General features: G+C 35.4%; 1 protein-coding gene across 1 annotated transcript in view; it reads right to left on the reverse strand.

The window, feature by feature from the left end:
- Positions 1-24,760, reverse strand: part of LOC145692450 (cholinesterase 1-like) — a 103,739-nt gene that overhangs the window by 13,413 nt on the left and 65,566 nt on the right. Inside the window, exon 4 of the mRNA XM_081767758.1 lies at positions 17,521-17,711. Coding sequence (XP_081623884.1) covers positions 17,521-17,711 — 191 coding nt within the window. The remainder of the gene's footprint in view (positions 1-17,520; positions 17,712-24,760) is intronic.

Below are 24,760 nucleotides of genomic sequence, written 5' to 3' on the forward strand. Positions count from 1 at the left end.
CGGGTACGAGATGACAGCATTTCTACCACTGATGGTGGTTTACGAACTCTTCTGGGTACTGCATTTTTCTTGGTGTTGCTGCTTTATGGTCAAGGTTCCCCCTTGGGTACGAGATGACTACATTTCTTCCACTGATGGTGTTGATGGTTTATGAACTCTTCTGGGTACTGCGTTTTTTTCTTCTTGGTGTTGCTGCTTTGTGGTTAAGGAGTGGAAAAAGGAAAAGGAAAAAAGAAATGGCGGCCTTATTGGGTATTTACAGTTTTTTCTTCTTCATCTTCTTTTTCCAGTTCCAACTTCTGTTTTTTAACGTACCCGTACGGAACCGTATCATAAGAATTGAGTTCTTTAAATCGACGTTTTGTGTACTGGATGCTGTACATTTTTTCTTCTTTGCGTGTGACGATGGTATGGTCTTTGGTCCTGCATATCTTATGGGGGATGGTAATGGTGACTTGTCCACGGCATTGATTTGTAATCATTTCTTTTAGCGTGTTGAAATTTAATTGCTGTCCTGCATTGTAGTTTAATGTAAATCCTCTAATTTTACATATGCAGCTGGTGACGTTGGTATCTGGATTGTATATTTCTAGGCTGTAATTTTTTGGTCCTCCACTAACAAATGTCTTGATGTACGCTCGTTGGCCGTAAGACTCCATCTCATCCGATAAGCACCCCAAGTACGTAGAAGGTTCAATGGTTGGCTCCCCAGGCTTTTCTGTAAAAATCACAGAATCCGTGTCGAAATATAAAACACGTTCCTGCAACATTTCCAGGTACTTGTACAGTTCCAGACGTGCCTGACATGTTGTAAATGCACCTAACTCGACATTGGTGTTTCGGTTTTGAACAGGCACATGTTCATTGTACTCCCAGAACGCATATAACATCGTATCATTGATGGGTACAATTTGATGGAGTTTAATGTCGGGGGAAGTGAGTTTTTCATAAAATTCTTCCGGCCGATCAATAATTGTGGTCTGGCTAAAGTTTGAACGCTGACAAAGCTTTCCCCATAGAGAATAACACAAAGCTTAGATAAACTTCTTCGTGCAGGATTATTTTCAATTTTGGACGGATCCAATGCAATACCTTCACGCTCCAGGACGGTTTGTATAAATTTTGTTTTGTCTTCTTCGCTGACACAGGAACTGGGCCAGCCAGACGCTTCCATTTTCGATTTCAAAAACGTATTGATATATTCCGTGAACAAGCCACCTGTTTTCGTGATGGGATCATATTGTTCAATGTCATAATCCCAAATTTCAAAAATTTCCACCGGTTGATATCCTAATTCTATTGCCTTCTGTATTTCATATGATACCCATGTTCCAGTGAGGCATCGCTCCTGATCGTTGTGTGTACACGTTGCTGTAGGGTCTGGGTTCATTTCTTCGGCACACGCAGCACACAGTGGAAAGAGTAGTTTCTTGTTGCATCGGTAAGGCAGGAGACCATGATAAAGATGGCGACTTGGTAATATCGTCATTTTGATCAGACCATTGACTTTATTTATTGGTGGTATATTTTCATCACCCTGTAGATAAATTCTAGGATGGCCTACAGGGTATTTAGCACACTTATTTATGTAAGGATAAAGCAAGACAATATCGAAATATTTTATTACTTCTCCTGCTTTTTCGTCGACTTGGTGGTATAATTTCACACAATTGGTCCTTCCTCCAAAAAAGCTATCTCTTGGATTTAATGGTCTGCGGTTCATGTACGGGTGATTCTTCAGATACGTCGCCATTGCTGGATTTTGTTTCAAGAACTGATTAAATTCGCACTCCCACATTTCATGTACAATGTACCCCAATTCACGCAGTCTTGCATTTTTTCGTTGCGTTAGTTCATAACGGAATTCCATAGTGTCTTCTGGATTGCCGTAGATGGGCTGATTACGACCTGTAGTAATACATACTTTACACCCGTGATAAAAGCAGCCGGCATGCTCGTAGATGTGCTCCTCTAACGTCTCAGGATCTTGGTAGTAGCCATCAACATGGAATCCCGCAATAAACACTTCTTTTTGTCGGGCCGCATGTAAGATTTGCTTTCCTTCGGTTTTTTCAATGTAGGCCAGCCATTGCATTGCAGCGATCGATTGGGTACTTCTCCATCGATAGCCATGTGCCGGTAGAATTCCAATGGTATTGATTTTGAGGAAATTCCGGCGGAATACTAAATTGGAAGCACTTGCAATCGTGATCGTCTCCAAGAAGGGATTCACTTTGGTTTCTGCTTCAAATGACGTCATAAACGAAACGCATGCTTGTCGCAGTACATTGACATCTTGAATACAATACTTGAGAATTTCCTTCTGAAAATCAAACGTGTCATTACGATGATCGTTGTACCACTGCATGAACTTGTTCCTGTCTTCGACGGCCATTTCATCTGCACCATAATACTTCGTTTCTGGAAGTGGTCCAATATATGATTGATTCTCCTTGGTGTTGAAGAAATGCGGGAAGTAGCCTTTGGTTGCGGGTAAATTGAACGCTTTTGACAATTTGCTTAATGCCATAGGCAGGAAGTTCAAAGAGTCAATGAACGTCAGATTATTCAACATTAAACTCAATATCTTGGTCCCATTTAATATGACGTCAGGTCTCCATTGGCATTGTTCGACCATGGTCTTTAGAATAAAATATCCATCGTAGCCCTTCGAGTTGTGAGCGAGACAGAAAATCCTATTTATATTGGGACGACGTTCCCGCAAGTACTGGAGAAAATTATAAACTGGATCGTCTTCTTGGAAAATATGCTGGCGCTGACCACACGTACTGCAAGACTGCTGGATATTATCGTTTTCAACACATGCGTAACATACTTGTTGTGCAACCAATAAATTCGGAACGTGTACATACGTATTATCGTCAATATTTTTGTCCTGCATAGATTCTATATCGTAGAAAATCAACAAGGCTTTCTTTGCGTGCATGAGTGAAGGAACACCAGGTTTCAAGCATTGTCGATCAGGAAGCATAAAACATTGATGTGATCCTGGAACAATCTTCTTACAAACATTGCAAAAGATCTCATTACAATCATGAATGCGTTGTCCACTTCGTACAAAAGAATAAACTCTGTAGCATTTAGTACATTGCTTCACCATTTTGCATACAGGTTCTCCTTGATGATATACAATATTACGATGATTATTAAAACATTCTTCGCCGTAAAATTGACGATTGCAGTCGTTGCACAGCACTAGCGTTTGATTATTGTCGCATAGTGGTCTTTGTAAGCATTTGGAGCATGTTACAGGACAATTTTTCACATGTTCATTACGTTTACTATACTTTTTATGGCACGCCTCACAGTAGAAATTGGTTGCAAAACAAGCAGTTAAAGATTGGATGATATCAAAGTGGCCAGCCAAACAAATCAAATTTATGGGAGTGCGATTTTCATCGTTGGGCCCCTCGTACATGATATCATGGCCTGTGAAGCTAGTGTAGACTGTAATTTAATTCTTTGAGGTATGACTGGAATTGTCGTATTTCATTTACACTTCCACCATGATCCAAATTCACTCCTGCATTTGCACATAACGCATTCACTTCATCGTCCATAACACATTTTCTCTGATTTTTATATTGCTTATGTCGTTTCATATCTGTATTCTTGTATTTTTTCAGGCCAATAGCAATAACAAGGGCGTACGCCAGACACCTTGAATCTTGATTTCTTACGCGTACAATCCCTCGCTTGCTTCGTAACAATTCTTCGTTTTGAAGTATTCCTTGCCGCAAACCACCGCCGTAGCCACGTGGAATATCCACACGATGGAAATGAACGGTAAATGGTTCGTGAAGAAGAAATGAATTGTTACTTTGTAAAACTCTTTCGAACGATGCCCACATTGTTTCCAGTGTTAGGTTTCGTGCTTGGCGAAAACTCACCCAAAACGGGTTCTTCGTGTTGCGTGGCGATATTACCGATAAACCAACCATCGCCTCATCGTCGACATTGGCTAATAAATGGTCCAGCATTGATTGGAAACTATTATGCACATATTGGATAATATCGGTTCCTACGGGTGGTGCGTTGAATTGAATTTCGAGCATTCTGCCCTCAATGTTAAATCGTCTATAATGACGAGTGATTTCGTTACGAACAGTAAAACCCGATTCGGCCATGGTTAAAAATGAAAACAAACAAACAGGTACAATTGCGATAAATGTGTAAGGGAAAAAAGGAATTGAGCAGCGTGAATTTACTACAAAAGAAAAGAAGAAAGAAAAATCTTAATCACCTGATAAACAGGAAATCATAACATTCATGATAAATTCTTAACTAAGCAATTCATGTAAAGGTCCTGAGTTTGATTCCTGGCGGTGACGTTCAGAATCTCATTATGAAAGCACGTGTACTAGAAATCAAAGTTTTTTTTAAATAATTATGTTACTGAAATGAGTGTTTTATTGCTGTCATACTGGAGACCATTGCATCAGCATGTAACTGACCTACCATTCTATAGTGATAAAAAGAATGCATGAATGAATGTTTCATCAGTACTGAGATGTGACAAAGTACGCGTAAGCATTTTTTTCCACTCACAACGACCTTTAAATTATGCGTTTGCAAGTTGAAGAGATTCACCAAGCATTAACGATACACATACGTAATTGTCAAAACAAAATCTGCATAGCGTATTTTTTTTTATTATTATTATTGTGACTAAGCGGTTAGCGTACATGGTTCGGACGTGGAAGGCCCTGGTTCAATCCTCGGTGGGTTTGCTTTCCACGTCGGGGGCATGTCAAGCCTTTTCTGAAATTTAATATTCTCACGCGTTATCATACATTCTTTTCAAAACTAAGCTAAATGGTTGACGTACACACCTCATAATACATAAACGTTCATAAATCGTCTATAATGACGAGTGATTTCATTACAAACAGTAAAACCCGATTCGGCCATGATTAAAAATGAAAACAAACAAACAGGTACGGTAAAACAAATATGTAATGGGAAAAAAGGAATTGAGCAGCGTGAATTTACTACAAAAGAAAAGAAGAAAGAAAAATCTTAATCATCTGATAAACAGGAAATCATAACATTCATGATAAATTCTTAACTAAGTAATTCATGTAAAGGTCCTGAGTTTGATTCCCTGGCGGTGGCGTTCAGAATCTCATTATGAAAGCACGTGTACTAGAAATCAAAGTTTTATAAAAATTATTATGTTACTGAAATGAGTGTTTTATTGCTGTCATACTGGAGACCATTGCATCAGCATGTAACTGACCTACCATTCTATAGTGATAAAAAGAATGCATGAATGAATGTTTCAACAGTACTGAGATGTGATAAAGCACGCGTAAGCATTTTTTCTACTCACAACGACCTTTAAATGATGCGTTTGCAAGTTGAAGAGATTCACCAACCATTAACGTTACACATACGTAATTGTCAAAACAAAATCTGTATAGCGTAAATCTTTTAACCAAATATTCATGCACTCTTTTTTTATTTAAGTGGTTAGCGTACATGCTTCTAACGTGGAAGGCCCTGGTTCAATCCTCGGTGGGGTTTGCTTTTCACATCGGATCGCTGTCAAGCCTTTTCTGAAATGTAATATTCTCACGCGTTATCATACATTCTTTTCAAAACTAAGCTAAATAGTTGACGTACACACCTCTGGCCCAGGTTCAATCTCGGGTGATTGTTCGAATATCACGTTAAGCTGAAGGGACGCTAAACTAAAACAATGGTTTCAAAGGGTATCGAACAATATTATTCTCAGGCATAGTTTCTGAAATTTTGTAATGCATTCTTTTCAAAACTAAGCGCACACATCTTTGACCATGGTTCAATTCCCGACAGGAGTTCACATTCAACATTAAGCTGAAGGGACGCTAAACCATATCATTTATCGTGCTTAGTTTTAATGTGTGGGGGTTCCTGATTCGTACTCCCACTTTCCCATTCCACTAATTTCTTCATACTCTAAATATTTCGTACTAAAAGTAAAACATTGTATGAGTGATCCACAACCACAAATATGAAATAAAAATGAGTTTCGAATCTTGTGTGAAAAATAAAATCTCACTGAACTTACCTCAAATTCAATGAACAAAAAGTCGGTGCAGTAAAGCTTCTTAAATGAAGACACTTTTAAAAGTAGATCTTCTTCACTTGATAGTTGAGAGCGGTGTAGGATTTGAAAAACGAAATTTAGATTTTTATTTAGGTCGCTATGAAAACGACATCATCAACCAATCAGAAACGAGGAAATTTATAAAATGACATCACAACGAACCAATCAAAACGCTCGCTGCTTTTGTCATGAATCACGAACGAAAACGATGTGTAACAATCGAACGTGACGTCATTCACGTTTCTCAATAGTTACAACATCTAGTATCGCAATTCCGATCATGACATCATCCAAATGATTTCTACATGTTACTACTTGTCGTAACTGTGACGACATTTCATTTTCCTCATATTCCATACGAGAATGTCAATGTTTGCTTTTTTCATGAATCATGCTGACACGTTCGTAGTAAAACAAAAGTAATACAACATCCGCTGACGTTTGCATTTTCAATCATATGTGCTTCTATGTCAACACACAAAGAAGTCTATCAGCATTTTATTTTAATCCACGAACGGAAGCGTTACACTGTCAGATTTATTTTCTTAAAGTATATGTGTATCCTTTTCAAGAACCATGGTTCGAAACCCACCAAGCATGATTAAATCCGATCTCATTCATAGCTAAGCGGTTAGGATACACGTCTTTGGTTTGAAAGACCTGAGTTCGATTCCTGGAGAAACATTTCTTAGGATTTTTCTAAAACTTGGTTTAAATTTCTAGTTCGAAAATTTTAACAATTTAGTTCGATAAAAAAGTTTGATTTGAAAATTTTTAGATGTGATTTACATCTTTAGTTCGAAACTTTTGTTTTTAAAAAATGTTTTAGTTCGACAAAATTTTGTTTCAATTTTTTTAGTTCGAAATTTTTTTGAAATTTTTTAGTTCGAAAATTTTTTGGGTTCGAAAATTTAGTTCGAAAGTTTTTAGTTTAAAATATTTTTTCGTTCGAAAAATTTTTAATTTTTTTACTTCGAAATTTTTTTGGGTTCGAAAATTTAAAAAAAATTAGTTCGAAAATTTTTTTGATTTGAAAATTTAGTTCGAAAGTTTTGTTTAAAAATTTTTTCGAAAAATTTGTTTAAATTTTTTAGTTCGAAATTTGTTTTTGAAATTTTTGTTTCAAAATATTTAGTTCGAAAATTTTTTGTTTGAAATTTTTGTTACAATTTTTTTTAGTTCGAAAAAATTTTAGTTTAAAATTTCTTGCACTCTGCCGGAACCGTTTCGAAAAGAATCGGAGCAGTTTAGGTAAGAAAAAATCTGGCAACACTGTTTCCATTAATGAAGCGCTTACTGAGCGTTTAAAAAATCGCTTAAACTTACAACAATGTGTTATAAGAAATCTACAAGCGACAACGATGGACCCCTCTTTCACCATTGTTACTTCCAGAGACATAGGCTACTAATTCAAGGACAGGATCTCCATCAAGGTAAGAAAGCTGGTAATCATCTTATCTGCCAAAGAGAATGATAATATTTAATGTAAACTTCAGTACAATATCATGATACCAAAAAGGTTATTTAAGAGGAGGTTGAACCCTCCATGGGAACTTTAAGGATAACCATAAAAGGGAACAAAATTCTAAAATCCAGGTCTAGGGTGGATCGCCGTCATAGCACTCTGAATGTCTAGCATTGGGGTGGGCTGTAAGATTATGCGATTTCTATCAACCAATCAACATCGTGGTACCAAAGCAATCATCTTACCCGTAAAATGGAAACAAATGAGTGAGGGGTTTTCCCACGTTATACCATGTAATCTGTTCACCGTGTGGCGGGTCTAAGATCATGTGACCTCTGTCGGCCAATCAGAATCGAGGTACCAAAGCACTCATCTTACTCGTAAAAAGGGAACGAATTTCAAAAGTCACAGGACTTAAGATCATGTGACCTCTGTCAGCCAATCAACATCGTGGTACCAAAGCATTCATCTTACACGTAAAAGGGAACGAATTTCAAATATCCCGGGGTCTAAGATCACGTGACATTTGTCAACTAATCAGAATCAAGTATCAAAGTACTCATCTTACCCGTAAAAGGGAACAAATTTCAAAAATCTCTGGTGAGGGATTTCCCCGCAGGGTGACTCATGACGTCATACCACGTGACCTGAAAATTTGAATTTCCCGCGTGGGCGGGGCCTAACGTCACGTGACCTCTCTCAGCCAATCAGAATCGAGAAAATTTTTGCTGACTCGGCGAGCCATACGCCGGGGCCTACTACTGTCGTGTAATAGATAATATGGTGGACTCGAGCTCATTGGGTACTGAAACCTATTCCCGCTCAAGCCGTATGTTTTGGTTTCCTTACCACTATATTTTTTTTAAATTATCGAATCAAACGAGACAAGCAAATTTTTAGAGACAGCAATTCAATTTCGTAGGCACATTAACACGAAGAAATATCATTTCTTGGAGCCCAAACTACGGACAATGATTTAGTGAATAGCATTTCTCAGGCATTTTAAAATAAACATTGCCCTGTGTCTTGTGGTAGATAAAGTTTTATACCAGCGATCGCCAAACCGTCGATCGCAGGCTATTAATAACTCTAGGGGACATTATCGATAGATCGTTTTAAGTTTGTAGGTAAATGTAAGTTTGTAGGTAATAAATAAAAGTAGCATTTTCTTAGGAAAAATTGGTAATTTTTTGGTTGATACCTTACAGTTGGGTTTAAAAACTGTACGATAACTCAGAACTTTCATAAATTTGGAGATCACTGCTCTACACTATAGATCTTAAAGTTATAGGATTTGACTAATCAATCTAGTTATTATTATTATTATTATTATTATTATTATTATTATTATTATTATTATTATTATTATTATTATTATTATTATTATTATTATACCTATAAAAGAGGGAAAGAAAAAGTCACATTGTCCAAGTTATTCACGGGAACACGTACGATATGTATCAGAAGTTTCTAAGGTTTACACATGAACGCAATAATATGAATATGCAGATAGAATTATCATTTTATTACAACAGGAAATGGAGTATAAATATTTGTTAATTGATAACAGTAATAAGTTTTGTTTCGCCCTTCTTCTAGGTAGAAAGTTGCCGTGACTACCTAAATAGGATCTTTCTTGCGACTAGACTTGTAGTTAGGAAGAACTCCACAACTGCTAGGAAACAACTTTGTTCTTGTCCAGTCAATTTTGGGCTCGTACTAACAGTAAGAATATACCTTAATATATTCATCGATTGTTGGCTGAACATGTCATGTTACAAGACAGTACGAATCAAGATGCAACCGATTATGTAATTTTGTGCTGTTGGACTTAATTCTAAGAACCAGAGAATTTGAATATTTGTCATGTTAGTATACATCATATGAGTCAATATTGCAAATTATATTTTCCTTATTATCTTTGTAATTTCTAGCCCCAAGCTGGGAAATTCATAATAGTAATGTTAAAAAATAATATTTATAATAATTAGAAAGGACGGATGGCAACTAGAGACATTTAAAACTCAGAGATTTACTGTAGATGTCGGGTTGTCTTGATGACTAAAAATGAGTTACTGTATAGTGCTGTCATGTATGGGAGCTAATATTAAAATTTTCAACCCGTTACTCGGTGTATTGTAGTTAGGTAATTTGCGAAGTCAACTTCGATTTTTTCCTCAGTGCTACACTGTGTTGGAGTAGTCTATTTAATTTGTGATTAATAACTGATATAAACATGTAAAAGTGTTTGGTGCTATGGAGAGTAGGAAGATGATCATATGTAGAATATTTATTTAATTACTGTACTGTAAAGGTTTTACTTAACCTTTTTCTTCTAGTTTTCTCTTGCTTTGAAAGGCAGTTTTAGTTAAATTCCACGTATGGTCGTGTTCTTATTGTCCATACGTTCCTCGTAATAATAGTTAAATTATTGTATATGATATTTGTTTCTGGACATGCTTTTATAAAATAATAATCTGGAACTGTGTAAAATTGTTGAATATGAGCCACTTTGTGCAACGTCAAAATGAACTATACCCGTAGCTACTTGTTTATTTGTAAAATAAATTGATGAATGATCGAAAGAAGAATATAATTCCATTCCCCAGATTCTAGCAATAAGTAACTACCAAAGTGGAAATTAAGCACTAAGACCTCTAGTGCGTTATGCACCTACGAGAGACGTCGATTAAAACGAGTAATTCCTAATCAAGGTTTCACAATATGGCATTTAGGTATTCACTGATCAGTGTGCTCATTTTCTTCAATAATTCTTTTGTTATCACTGATGTTACTGCATTCGAATATTCATTATCTTCAATTGACTCCGCTTTCTTCCCTGAAATGCCGCGTCATTCACATACACTAGAACTGGATAAACAAGTAGCCCCTTCCATCAACTGCAACATTTCATAAATATTTATAGCAGTTTTACTCAGATGTGTATAAAAGTTGATTTTCGATCTTAGTTACATATTGAAGTTACGAATTAGCTTAGCAACACCTGTCTACTTTCACCACGCCCTCATACGAAACATTTCTCTTTCGTTTACACGACGGCTCAGTTGCATAGCTGCGTCACATATTGAAAAACCAAGTCAGCCTTGATTTCAAATTTTGCACATGATGTGTATTTTGAACATTATTTCAGCGAAATGGAAATTGAACATTAATGATATTAGTGCATCTCATTAATCATAACACTTACTGTCATCTTGTTAGTGTGATAATCAAAAGCTAGTTCAAGGTATACTTGAGTATCAGTTTTACCTTGGTGCAGATGTGCTGGTACAGCATTAATTTCCACATTTCTAATCATCTTTCTTTGGAAAATTATGTAAGGTTTTACAGTCACCCATTGATGCTTTTTGTTAAATGTTAATAATATTGGACATAGAAAATTCCATTATCACTCTATTGTCATAGCCCCTCAACATTTAATTATTTAATGAATTATTCAATAATTAATTATCCTCATTTAAGAGCTTTACGTCATTCAGTACGAGCCATACTAATTTTAAATTTACAAAATAGATCTCAAATTTTTAAAAATAAATTTTGATAATTCAAATGGTAAATATCAAATTTTAAGACCGAAAGTTAGGCTTAAATGATACGGAGAACAATTAGTGTCAAATCTCACATAAATGTTATGGGATTCAGAGTCTAAACGTGATATTCTTCTGATTGCGAACTCTCATTTTACATTAGTTAATTATTCTTCAGATAAGCTCTTTATGAACAATCCAATATATTCCTAAACTTTAACCCTTCAGTAGATGTGTCATGTATCGTAACATAAGTATACGAGTAGGATTATCAGATACCCCACATTACATATTTTGTATTTCTTAGTTACTAATTGCACTTGGGATTAGATCCTTTTTCAAGTGTAATCTTTAGAGAATTTTTGCTTGAGTGAATGATTAAGAATACATAACATTTTAATAGCTTCTCTTTCAGAAATCAAAATGCAAATATGTAACATTTAAAATGTTTTCATTGTTTGGTTTATGCAGATAAAATAAAAGTAATAAGAAAAATATTATTATTTTGGAAATACAAAAATGAGGTAATTATTAACTTTACATGTATGTATCAGTTATCAAGGAATGGAAAACCGGAAAAACTTTATTCCTGGAAATGATTTTTAAATTTTAATTTTACAGGAATTTCAATTTCAGAACATAAAAGTTGTTTCGTTTTTTTTTGTTTTACGGTTAATTTAATATTAAGTTTGTAGTAGAAACCTAATTGTTACTTCTGATATATGCACTATTATTAATATTATTTGCTGCTGTAGTAAAAGTAATAATAATATTGCAAGATGTGGAACTCATATGTAATATCGTACTTGTATTATATCTTTCACCAAACTATTTCAAGAATCGAAACGCAAAGTTTTGTGAAACAAAACTTCACATTTAGTAACACAAGGAAAGATACAAATAAAATTAATAATCAAGAAAAGTAGTCAGTCATACTTGAGTAGTCTTTGAAATTGATATATGTACGCAGACATTAAGACTTTTGCTTTGCAAGGAAGATATCAAAATAAGATTCCGTCAGAAACAATCCTGTTTCTTCTGTATTTACTGTGAAGTGTTTTCACTTTCGCCATCTATTCGTCTGATTTTTGTCTTGGTGTGGCTTCTTGGTCAAACTCTAATCTACCTAATTATAAGCACCTAGTTTCACCATGATCAACAGCATCATAAGAAGGTATTTGGAAGTGAGTTTATTATATCCCATACAATACCCTAACCATATATAAAACTACATAAAATGTCTAATGATGAAAATATACCAATTGACAAATATATTGTCCAAACATTAGACGGTAGAATATATTGTTACAGTCGGTAGAATACATTATTACATGTACGAGGATAAATCCTCACGAGTAGTGTTCTACAAAATAAAAAAGCTATTTTTGTGGCGCCAACAACTGTGTCCTTCGTACTGAATAATTATTGACAGTTTTTATTTTGCTGAAACCAGACATTATTTATTCTTGTACTGTGTGTGTTTAAAAAATACATTGTTATCCAGCACTGTTGACTTATAAACATTATATACATTATATCACTGAAAGAAGCTAATAAATATGACATTTAGTTCAGAAATTGAGAATTGTTCTGTGATTCTGCGAGTGAACCTCGTAATTTAACCTATCGAATAACATAAATGTATCTCGTATTTTTAGATGAATTGGAAGCACATAATAGAAATTCTATGTATCACTTTCATAACTCTAGACTTTAATCTTGGTTGGTGGCAGTTTATTGCAGATCAGTATGTTATGCATGTGAAGTGAGTGATGCATGTGTGCTATTATATTTGGAATAAATTCTTCTATTCTGTATTTGTGCCAGTGTTTAAATATGAGTCTTAAATTTCCGTAACAAGTCATTGGAACTTCTAATTAGAAAAATGTGTACATATAGTCCAGTCAAGATGAGGATTGACCTTGAACAAATTGCAATAGAAATGAAACATGCGCCAAAATGATCCAAAACACATTCTAAACAAACCTGAATAAGTCCTCAAGAATATTCAGTCTGGAAGGTCGTTAAATATAATATGGCCGCCGTTGGTGGTCATTTACGTCAGACATAATAACAAACGGAGTAATTATGTGACTTTATAACAAAATTACAACCTCAATCCCTTATGAAAGTTGTTCACAATCTTAGGAACTTTCGAATGAGGCATTGAACATACCTCTAATATACAGTGTGTCTCAAAAGTTCCCCGAAATAGAGTAACTCAGAGTTATTATCAGAGTTAAAACAAGATGTAAAGGAGAAACAGTCTCCAAATATCATATTTTCCATGTAAAGTCAATATTTCTTTCGGATACGGCGAGCCGTTTCTGCTGTACACTGTTTATGCGCCCAATGTTAAATAAAAATGAGACGTTGCCATCTACCGGGAGGTGGATAAATTTTGTAAGAGTATGATGATTTGTTGCATATTTCAAATGGGAGCTGGCCATTTACACGTTAGCGTAAAAGACAATAGCTTCATTCACTTATGTTGTGGGTTCCGGTACATGTCAACGTGGCAGTTTCATTTAACTTTGTGCGCATAAAGTGTATAGCCCAAACGGCTCGTCCGATTAAAAAATCCTTAACTTTAGATTGAAAACATCATATTCCTCTGTTGCATTTTGTTGTAAATCTGATAGTAACAGGATTATCCTGTGTCCGGGAATTTTTAGACAGTTTAACGTTATTACTATCTACACACAGTAGCCCCTTTATAATTCTTGTAAGTGTAAATAACCTTGATTGTGATTATTGTTCAAATGGCTGAACGGTAAAATACTGAACTCTAACAGATAATTTTAAATTTACAATGCACGTTTTTAATATTCATCCGTTATTGTTGTCTTACAGCTAGTGGAAACATTGAACATGATGCTGCTCACTAGTCATGAAGAGTTTCGTTATATGAAAGAAGGTATTCACAGAAGATAAAAGATCCACATGTTTATCTCAGAAAGGATGCCAAGGAATTCAGAACGTGAGTGAATTATGCACAGCTGCAATGACAACCAATTCCGGAAAAAAGTACATCAAAAATCCCTAGGAAGTATGTAAATTCGAGTCAAATCAAGAAGGATACGCAATCAAGAATACCGTCCAATGAGGAGATATCTGCAAGTATTCTGCGTTCAAATTTGCCTGCATTTAATTTTCCTCTTAACTGTTTGTTTTTTGGTGAGCCGGAGAGATATGACGGTAAGTGGAAGGATCACTGTCTAATTCCACTAAAAGCTAATACCTTTCAAGAAACAATATTCAAATTATGTGAAGAATTCAATGATGATTGGGCCATGACTGTAAAAGGTCATATTGAATATGCCAGAGATTTGTTTTCGAAAGACGCAGTATACCACACTACTTGCAGTGTAAATTTTAGAACAGGAAAGGGGATTCCAGGAAAGATGAGGAACCGAATGTCATCAGGTGAATACGAACCATAGAAAAAAAGGCAGGCTCATGTAGTCTAAAGGAGAGAATACTTTCTTGCGAGTAGTTGAGTATTTGGAGATGAAGGATAATGAGCAGGTTACCATATGTGATTTAGTAAGATTATGGAACCGGAGGCGTGGTATTCAGAAGAGCAAGCGTTCTCTATCAGACAAATGAAGGCTAAACTATTGAAGTTATTTGCGGAAAGAATCACTATAACTGAAATAAATGGAAAAGTAAAATTGTTACTTTCTAAAACACATCGACTACAATCCTTCAAGACTTTTATGAGGAGAACACACTGCACCTCAGAATATAAAATTCAGTCCCCGTGACGGTACAGGGTATCCAATAGAAAGCGGGAATCAAAATTGTGGTGCATCTGCACGCCTAAATCAACCTGTAGTGGACCTTGCATGACTTTTGGTGGAAATAACTAGATTATACACCCGTCCCAAAGAAGCAATTTTGGTTTCAATATGTGCAACTGTAGCGATCTCTTTCAGAAATACTCTTAACACTCCAACAAAAATGACATAGCGCTTTCAAGATTGTACCCTTCAGTGGAAGGGTTGTACTCTTTGATGATTCCATGGTCTTTATTGCATACTTTTATTAACTTTGCTTTAGTTTTCTCTAACCCCAAGTGCTCCTCCACAGTAGTTTTTCTGATGTTCTCCTCACAAAAGTCTTGAAAGATAATTGCAGCTGTGTTTTCGAAAGTAACAACCCTACTTTTCCAGTTATTTCAGTTATAGTGATTCTTTCTGCAAATAACTTCAATAGTTTAGCCTTCATTTGTCTGACAGAGAACGCTTGCTCTTCTGAATACCACGCCTCCGGTTCCATAATCTTACTAAATCACATATGGTAACCTGCTCATTATCCTTCATCTCCAAATACTCAACTACTCGCAAGAAAGTATTCTCTCCTTTAGACTACATGAGCCTGCCTTTTTTTCTATGGTTCGTATTCACCTGATGACATTCGGTTCCTCATCTTTCCTGGAATCCCCTTTCCTGTTCTAAAATTTACACTGCAAGTAGTGTGGTATACTGCGTCTTTCGAAAACAAATCTCTGGCATATTCAATATGACCTTTTACAGTCATGGCCCAATCATCATTGAATTCTTCACATAATTTGAATATTGTTTCTTGAAAGGTATTAGCTTTTAGTGGAATTAGACAGTGATCCTTCCACTTACCGTCATATCTCTCCGGCTCACCAAAAAACAAACAGTTAAGAGGAAAATTAAATGCAGGCAAATTTGAACGCAGAATACTTGCAGATATCTCCTCATTGGACGGTATTCTTGATTGCGTATCCTTCTTGATTTGACTCGAATTTACATACTTCGTTCGGCATTGATGATATACTTTTTTTTTTTTAGATTTGGCTCTCATTGCAGCTATACATGATTCACTCACGTTCTGAATTCCTTGGCATTGTTTCTGAGATAAACATGTGGGTCTTCTATCTTCTGTGAATACCTTCTTACGTATAATGAAACTCTCCATGACTAGTGAGCAGTATCATATTCAATGTTTCCACCAGATGTAAGACAGAACAGGACGAACATGAAACTTGCATTGTAAAATTAAAATCACCTGTTACAGTTCAGTATTCGACCATTCAGCCATTTGAACAATAACCACAAACAGAGTTACATTTACACTTACAAGAATCAAAAAGAACATACTGTGTGTAGATAGTGAATAAAGTACATTATGTCTGAAAATCCACTGACATGGGAAATCTATTATTATCACAGTTACAACAAAATGAAAGAGAGGAAATCATCAACAAATATGATGTTTCAACTTAAAGCTAAGGTTCTTTTTTAATCGGACGAGCCGTTTGAGCTATACACTCTATGCGCCAAACATTAAATGGAACTGCAACGTTGCCATGTACCGGAAACCACAATATAAGTGAATGAAGTTACTGTCATTTATGCCAACGTGTCGATGGCCATCCCCCATTTCAAAAATGCAACCACTCATCATACTCTTACAAAATTTATCAATCTCCCGGTAAATGGCAACAGTCCATTTTCATTTAACCCTTAAGTACTCGCACGGGGTATTCACAGACCCTCAACCAGGTAACTTTTGTGTTGCTAGCCAGAAGTTCTGATGAAAAAATATTTGAAAATGTTCCAACACGAGTTCAAAAAATCTGATTGCAGCACTTACTTTCAAAAACATTTCTAGAGTTAGGCTACATTGTCTTAATTATTTTAAAAAATTATATTTTTATTGTAATAAAACAAATATCAATATGAGGGTCTACTGGACCCCCGCCCGAGTACTATTGTCACAAAAAGGGTATGAGCACTTCCGGGTTAACATTTATTTAACACTGGGCGCATAAAGAGTGTACAGCACAAACGGCTCGTCCTATCTAAAAAAAAATTCTTCAGTTTGCATTGAAAATATTATATTTGGAGACTGTTTCCTCCTTACATTTTGTTGTAACTCTGAAAATAATTCCGTGTTACTCAATGTCGGGGGACTTTTGAGACACCCTGTACATTAGAGGTATGTTCGATGCCTCATTCGATAGGACACATGATGGTGAACAACTTTCATAAGGGATTGAGGTTGTAATTTTGTTACAAAGACACATTATTACTCCGTTTGTTATTATGTCTGACATACATGACCACCAACGGCGGTCATATTAGATTTAACGACCTTCCAGACTGAAAATTCTTGAGGACTTTTCTAGGTTTGTTTAGAATGTGCTCAGCATCATTTTGGCGCAGTTTCTTTCTATTGCAATTTTTGTTCAAGGTAAACTGTCGTTTTTACGTACGTTGACTGGACTAATGAAGTAATGTTATACTTTTTACATATTATTATGAATTTGTTTATTAGTATGATACTTAAAGTTTTATTCTTCTGTTGCATGTGAATATACATAATACTTTTATTTGTAATACTGAAATGCTTTCACTTACTTGATATTCTCCAAGAGCTGCAACTAAATCAGGAGCGGGGGCAGAGCGGAAACAAGCTGCCAGGGATGTTAGATTCTCCGACGAGCAACCCATTATTTCTCCCATAATCAGTGCGGTTGTACGGGGATCCCTGTCGATAGCGTCAGAAGTGAGAATTGATCCACTCTCTAAAATGGCCTGGTGGAAAAGATCTAAAAAATATAACATTTATTTTCAATTACTAAACTTTAAACTAGTTTTAGCTTCCGTCACTTTCAATTGTAGTAAATAAAACTGAGTAGTAATAAAACTCAGTAAATCTTATTCCTGCATTCAATTGTTAAATGCTAAATAAAGGCTAAGAAGTTACTTAGTATAATAATGGAATCAAGATAAATAAGGATATGAAATTATTATTTTAGTCAATAAACAATAATTCAGTAAAATATACGGTATCTAATAGAACTCTGTGACTACAAAATTTGACTTTATACCTACAAACCTTGTTAAACGTTTTACAAACAAATTGTTTGGGCAATTTGAAATCGAGACTGGAGTAGTAGAAGAAAGGTGACTAAAGCTAGAAAGTTTCCAGCCTTAAATCATTCGAATTACGACTCTCCTACATATATGTATTGTTCCGCCATGACCGTTGGTATATACCTGTAGAAGGATTGCGGAAATCCTTTTGTGAAATGCTGTTGAAAACTATTTTCGTAACATTAATGATAACCGTTATTTTATTAAAGTACATACCTTTAAGTGTATATTTGAGTTTAGGAAACAGAAAATAATCGCATTGTTCTGTTGAATAGGAAGGGTAGAATAACTCACAGATCTATTTTAGGACCAGATGTTTTGCAAAATTATTGCCTTGTGACTTATAATTTAGGGCATTGCAATGGGGCAGACGTGAGCCTCACATGTTGATACTTTGGAATAACTCATCAATACCTGAAGATAAATTGACGTAGGCTATTAACTGTCTTCTTGTATTCACAAATTCGTTATGCACAGGGCTGTTACAATTGTGAGATACAATGAGCAATAGCTCAATTTTGGATGTTGTCTTGTGCATGTTTGGGTCGTAGAGATTAGAAGACTTCAGCTCTGGAGCCTGGCATTACGATATTGAAAAACCCATGTCTAATCCTCAGCATCTATATTTAAGAGGAAGTAAGGGTTCGTATTGGCGGTAGCAATAAGATTTTTCCAATGATCTTCCCTGTCTCTTTGTTAGTCATTTAATAAGGAATGAGGTACGAAACATCACATACGTTCCTGTACTTATAAACAAGAATTATTACCTACTGCGCAGTATTTCTAAGCACGTGTAGCTCCTCAGCAAGGATTCACAATGTTGCATTTAGGTCTTCCGTGATAGCTGTCCTGATTTCCCCCATCAATTCTTTTACTCTCACTGTCCTTGTTGCAGCCGGATATTCGTCGTCTTCGATTGGCTCCTGTTCCTCCCTTTAACACGTGTGTCATGCAAATACACGCTCATAGGATAAACATGTGGCCCATATACTTGTTGCAACATTTGATAAGTTTCTGTAGCAGTCTTACCCAGACGGGAACAAAACTTGTTCGCTCTTTCTTCCATGTTAAGCTCACGACGCAGATTAGCACAATCTGTCTCACAGCGCCTACGCACGTAACTCTCAGTGAGATGAATACACTTGATATCAGTTATTTATAAAATATTGGACAACATCTCACTTTCGGAAGTGGGACACCGTATGAGAAAAAATCAATCTTCATATTAAATAGTTCCACGTAGCAATATACGTATCTGTAGTTGTTCATGATCTGCAGGAGGAAAGGTTGCTGTTACAAAAGTACGGTCAAATTTCTTTTTCCCATGTGTCTTTCTGTCTTTTCCAAGCAATATTTTGGAACTATTAACAGGAAAGTGCTTTCAATCTCATTTTTTTTTACATTTATTGTTAAAGTATATTTACTGGAATTGATTTAACCAACATTTCCCTTTAAAACAAAATCAACAATCATTGTTAATTTACGTTACTACGCTATTTATATACAACACTTTTTTACCGGGTTTGGAAAAGAGATAAATATTAGGGTCAGTGTAGCTTAGTGATAGAGCGTTGACCTCTGTTTCGATTCCAGTTTCCACCACGTGGGTTTGTAGTTGACAAATTCCTGGTGCGGGAATTTTCTCGCGGTTCTCCTTTGACCTCCAACTTTCATCATTTCATCACTGTCATCCATCTCATCAACCTCTTCCTTGCCTCGCAGCATAATTGCGGAAGATTAAGGTAAAGAAAAAAGTAAAATTGTGTATATGTATAGCATGTGCTGCTATATATGAATAAGGGTCTCCGAAAAAAGGGAAAACTAAAACAATGTATATATCCATGCATTCATTTGTTCTGTTATAGTAATTTGTTTAATTGAAAAATACTTTTAAAACTGTGCGCATAATTAAAATGTCATCAACATCACTACAAAATGAAAACACATTCTTTTATATTTTGGGGATTCCTCTCCTTTATCCGTAGGGAATACTAAGGATTATGTAAAAACACTGTAATACATATTCTGCCCTCTCCCAATCCGAAAAGAAGAAATTATTATTATTATTATTATTATTATTATTATTATTATTATTATTATTATTAATAATAATAATAATAATAATAATAATAATAATAGCATCAATGGGCCGCTTTGCTGGCTAAATTGAGAAACATAATATGCTCCGTTATTCAGTCACTTTTTACTATTATTAAAGCGCTCTTTGATGTTGGTCATTTTCGATGAGTTATATATATCCCCTCCCCTTCCCATGTTGCAGAGCACGGCATCTTCAGTGTCATTGTTTATCTCTGCCACACGGAAAACTATAAATTCCACATTGATATTGGTTATTTTGATCATTTTTATGTCTCCCCCTCCTCCATGTAGCGGGCTGAATTTGGATTTAAACAGCATCAGATGTGTCACTGTTCATCTCAGCGACTCCAAAGCTTATAGATTCGATACTAAGATCGGTCATTTTTCGTTCTCTTTTAAATGTTGCTATCCTTCTCCCTTACTTTAGTTACACTACCAAAATGATATGAAAAAAAATCTCGGGTTTGAACTTCATCTAGGTTGAAAATTTTATCGAGGTTGGTACGGTGGTTCAAGACTTAATAAATTTTATTTATGTTTATATATCTCCCTTACCCATTCCCCTTCTCTAAGGTTTAGCATCAAAGTGAAATAATAAAAAAACAGATCAGGCCCGACCTCAACTACGTTAAAAAATTGATCGAGATAGGTCGCGTGGCCCAAGAGTTATTAAGTTTTATTTATTTTTGTATATATTTCCCCTCCCCTCCACTGCCCTACGTTTTACCGTCAAACTGATATGATGGAAACCACTCCAAGCTCGAACTGCATCCATGTGGAAAATTTGATGCAGATCTGTCCGGTGGTTCAAGACTTACTAACTCATTAACATAGTCATTTTTATTTTTATTTACATTAATTTTTGTATATCTCCCCGTCCTCCCCCTTTCCTACATTCCACCATCAAAGTGAAATGATTAAAAGCATTCCACGCACAAACGTAATCTATGTTGAAAATTTCATCCAAATTGGTAATTTGATTCAAGACTTATTGTTTTGTTTATTTTTTATATTTTTCCATACTCCCCCTCCCCTGAGTAACACCATCAATCGAATAGATAAAATACTCACAGGTCCGAACATTATCAATGTTGAATATTTGATCGAGATCGGTCAGGTGGTTCAAGAGACTGTAAATCACAGTCACTTTCAATTTTATAATATAGGTTATTATTATTATTATTATTATTATTATTATTATTATTATTATTATTATTATTATTATTTGCGTACTTTTTAACTTGCACGGCGAAATAATTGCATAATATGTTTTGTTTCTGTATTTTTTTTTTGAATTGAATGTGGTTTCCTTTGTTAGTTGGTACTAATTTCTCTCTAGGTCGTCGAATGAGTGAATATTCGTTGTGGACTTAGGTTGAAATAACCTTACAGGAAGAAGCATGATCGTTGCAATGATCAAGGCTAAGGTAAGTAATATTTGGCTTCTAGTTTCGGGTGGCAGAATAGTGTAGTGGTAACGTAATGGAGTAACGATTAACACAGCTGCCCATCATATGTTCGAGTCCTGTTCACGACAAAGTTGTATTTTTTACAAAGTGATGGTGAAGAATCGATTTCTCATATTAGACGTGCAATGCTTAAAAATGTGGAAGCAAACACCTTTATCATGATAGAGACGATTTACGAATGTTGGTTGGGAAAGGGCAAAGGATTTACCAGGACATTCGAAACCCTTCCTTGATCTGCAGTAAACACTTTTCGCGTTAACGTTCTGAGAAAGAAATATTACAACATTTGTTGGACAAAGTTTGGGTAAACTAATCGGTGGTGCAGTGGTAAGGTACCAGACATCCACGAGAAAAATCTCGGTTCGATTCCCCGTCAGGTAATATAACTTTATCGCATAAAATAATGGCTGCAAACAGAGATTTATCTTCTGTTGGAGAACTTACAACGCATAACTGACGAGAATTCGAATAAACAGTGTGTGCGCTCTTCGTCATACACTATAATGATAAGTATGCTTCATATTTACATTCGTCTCTCTCTCCCTCTCTCTTTCTCTTTCTTTCTTGACGTTTCCCTATCCTCATTGCATCTTTCATTTCTCCCCCTCTCTCACACATACAAACGCAGTTCATGTGCGTGTGTGTGTTCCAAATGAGCAAGAGACGGAGCAAGAGACCGATAGACCTGCTCTGGAAAACGTAATTAACTGGGAACTTCAACTTCGACTTTTTCGTTATCTGAGGATTACCTCTCCAGTCCTGGTAATCTCTGAAAAAATACTGTTTAAGAACGGAATAAAGAACGGAATAAGCAAAATATCTTTTTTATCATCTGTGTAACCGAGTATGACTCGAATTCACAGGGAACTACGGGTTTGAATAGTCGACCCAGTGGTGGTCCATAAGCTAACAAATATCATCCGACTGATACTATGATCTGTTTAAGCTCTAGCATGTTCATTCTATCTGTGCAAGTTACAACGTTATATTCGCAAGAGATGAAAGTAATGCTGAATGTTCGGAACAGATAAATCTTCGGAAAAGACCACAAAATGGCAACCTCTTTGGTTCTTTGAAACAAAATTTGGAAACAAAATTTTATTTACACTAGTTCGACACAAATTTGTTTCCATCCTATAATTCAATGTGATTTGTTCACGTTGAAATTTGAAACATGCAAGGTCTGCTACATCTATAAGGAACATCCAATTTTCCATTTGAACATTTGTAACTTTTCATTATGATATGGTTTCGACTTTTAATATAGGATATTTCTGATAAAAAAAATACCTGTAAAATAGCACTCTTAAATTTTATATTTCTTTTTTTCTTTCTTTCTTTTTCTTTTCGTTTCTTTCTTCTTTTTTGTTCACTTTGCATTAGTAGTCTGATATGGTAGATATGAACTACGCTACCTACTGACCTACTGGGTTTATTAGAATGTATTTTGCATCAGTACGTCCAATGAACACTACCGAATTTACAACTGAACCAAGCAAAAACAAAGCATTGCGTTAGGCTGTTGACATTATCTTAGATGTGTCTATGAGATCTACAGATCTACTGGAAATTGAGTATGCTATGCTTTTTGAAAGTGACTTAATGAATGTTTCAAGCGTCCTCTACGTATTAGAACAGTCCTGAAAAATATATGAAAACAAACGTTATTTCTATATTACTGTCCGATTTCTGGTAACGGGAATTTATAATGTTAGGTTATTTTTTTACTAAGTTTAAAATTCCACATTTTTATCTGTTCTCGCTTTTCTTTTTCTTCTTCTCTCCTCTTCTCTCTCTCTCTCTCTCTCTCTCTCTCTCTCTCTCTCTCTCTCTCTCTCTGCCTCATTTCTGAACCTCTGTGTAATAGACATCCATTGGTTTCAATTTTTCATTGTGCGTGTTTCAGTTTCTCCCTAAATCAACTTATGAATCTTGTTTCGTCTTTATCGATTCTAATACATGTGTAGTTTGAAATTAGAATTACGTTCATGTTGTTAGCTAATTTTAGTATGGGAGAGAAGAAAGAAAGAGAGAGAAGGGTTCTCTTTACCAGACACGATTATGGGATAAGAAGGTGTATATTGGGTGGCCTAGCTGCACGGCGTTAGCTGTCGCAATTTGTTGATGCGGAGTGTACAATATATAAATGAGAGAATCCGAAATTTAACACATATCTTCCCATTGTCCCAAAAATGGAGCGTTTTTTCTATTACCTTCTATGTTATTGAAAATTAATTATTTTATTATTAGATTTCTTTGGTATCTAGCAACACTAAACCTGCAATTTCATCTTGCCATTTGTTTATTAAATGCTTATGGAAAGAAGTGAATTTGGCGGAAATTCAACAAAATGTGGAGTCTGAAAACGTGAGTTTCTTTCTACCTTTTAGTATTTTAACTTTGATCAATTTCATTTACTTATTATATTAGATCCTTTCATATTCAAAAAATATATATCATGTACGAATATTATTGCTTTATATTGTTAATTGGCATAAAACTCAGGCGCCTCAATAATTTAGCAATGAGAACCGTAGGCATGATGGAAGTGTAATCTGTAGAAGTTGTTGGTTTATATAACTTTATTTGGTACTTGCAATCTGGATGTAAATAGAAAACGATATTTACAATCTTTGCTTGTTGTATTTGCATTACTCACGTTCAGGATAACTTTAGGCACAAACACACAAATGAAAGTTTTTACAATGTACCGTCTAAGAAGCAATTAGCGGTATATACTCAAACGTTGCGTATCGCAATACAACGCAAAAATAGCGATCGGAAACTAAAACGAAAAGAACCATTTAATTCCCCCTCTCCAATTTTTTAAATAGTGTCTTATATTGTTACCAACCTTTATTATTTCAACATCTAATTAACGTTTCGACATTGCAATGTACTTTTTACATATTCTAAGACAGGACCATATTCAGGGGGGACCTAGGCACGCTCGGCTCCCGTAAATATTTGCTGGCCCCCTTAAATGTTCACGCTAGGCTTGCAAATGAACTATGTATGATTGGATCGTGCCTCTTAACTTCCGCCGGGCTCCCCCCGCATTTTGAGCTGGCTACTGGTCTGTTCTGTGAGTCTCACTCGGTAGCGTTTGCATCAACTCAACACAAATTTTGTGTTTTAGATTCCGGTAATCG

The sequence above is a fragment of the Thermobia domestica genome, chromosome 8 (assembly GCF_964235325.1).
Source record: "Thermobia domestica chromosome 8, izTheDome1.hap1.1, whole genome shotgun sequence".
Taxonomy (NCBI): domain Eukaryota; kingdom Metazoa; phylum Arthropoda; class Insecta; order Zygentoma; family Lepismatidae; genus Thermobia; species Thermobia domestica.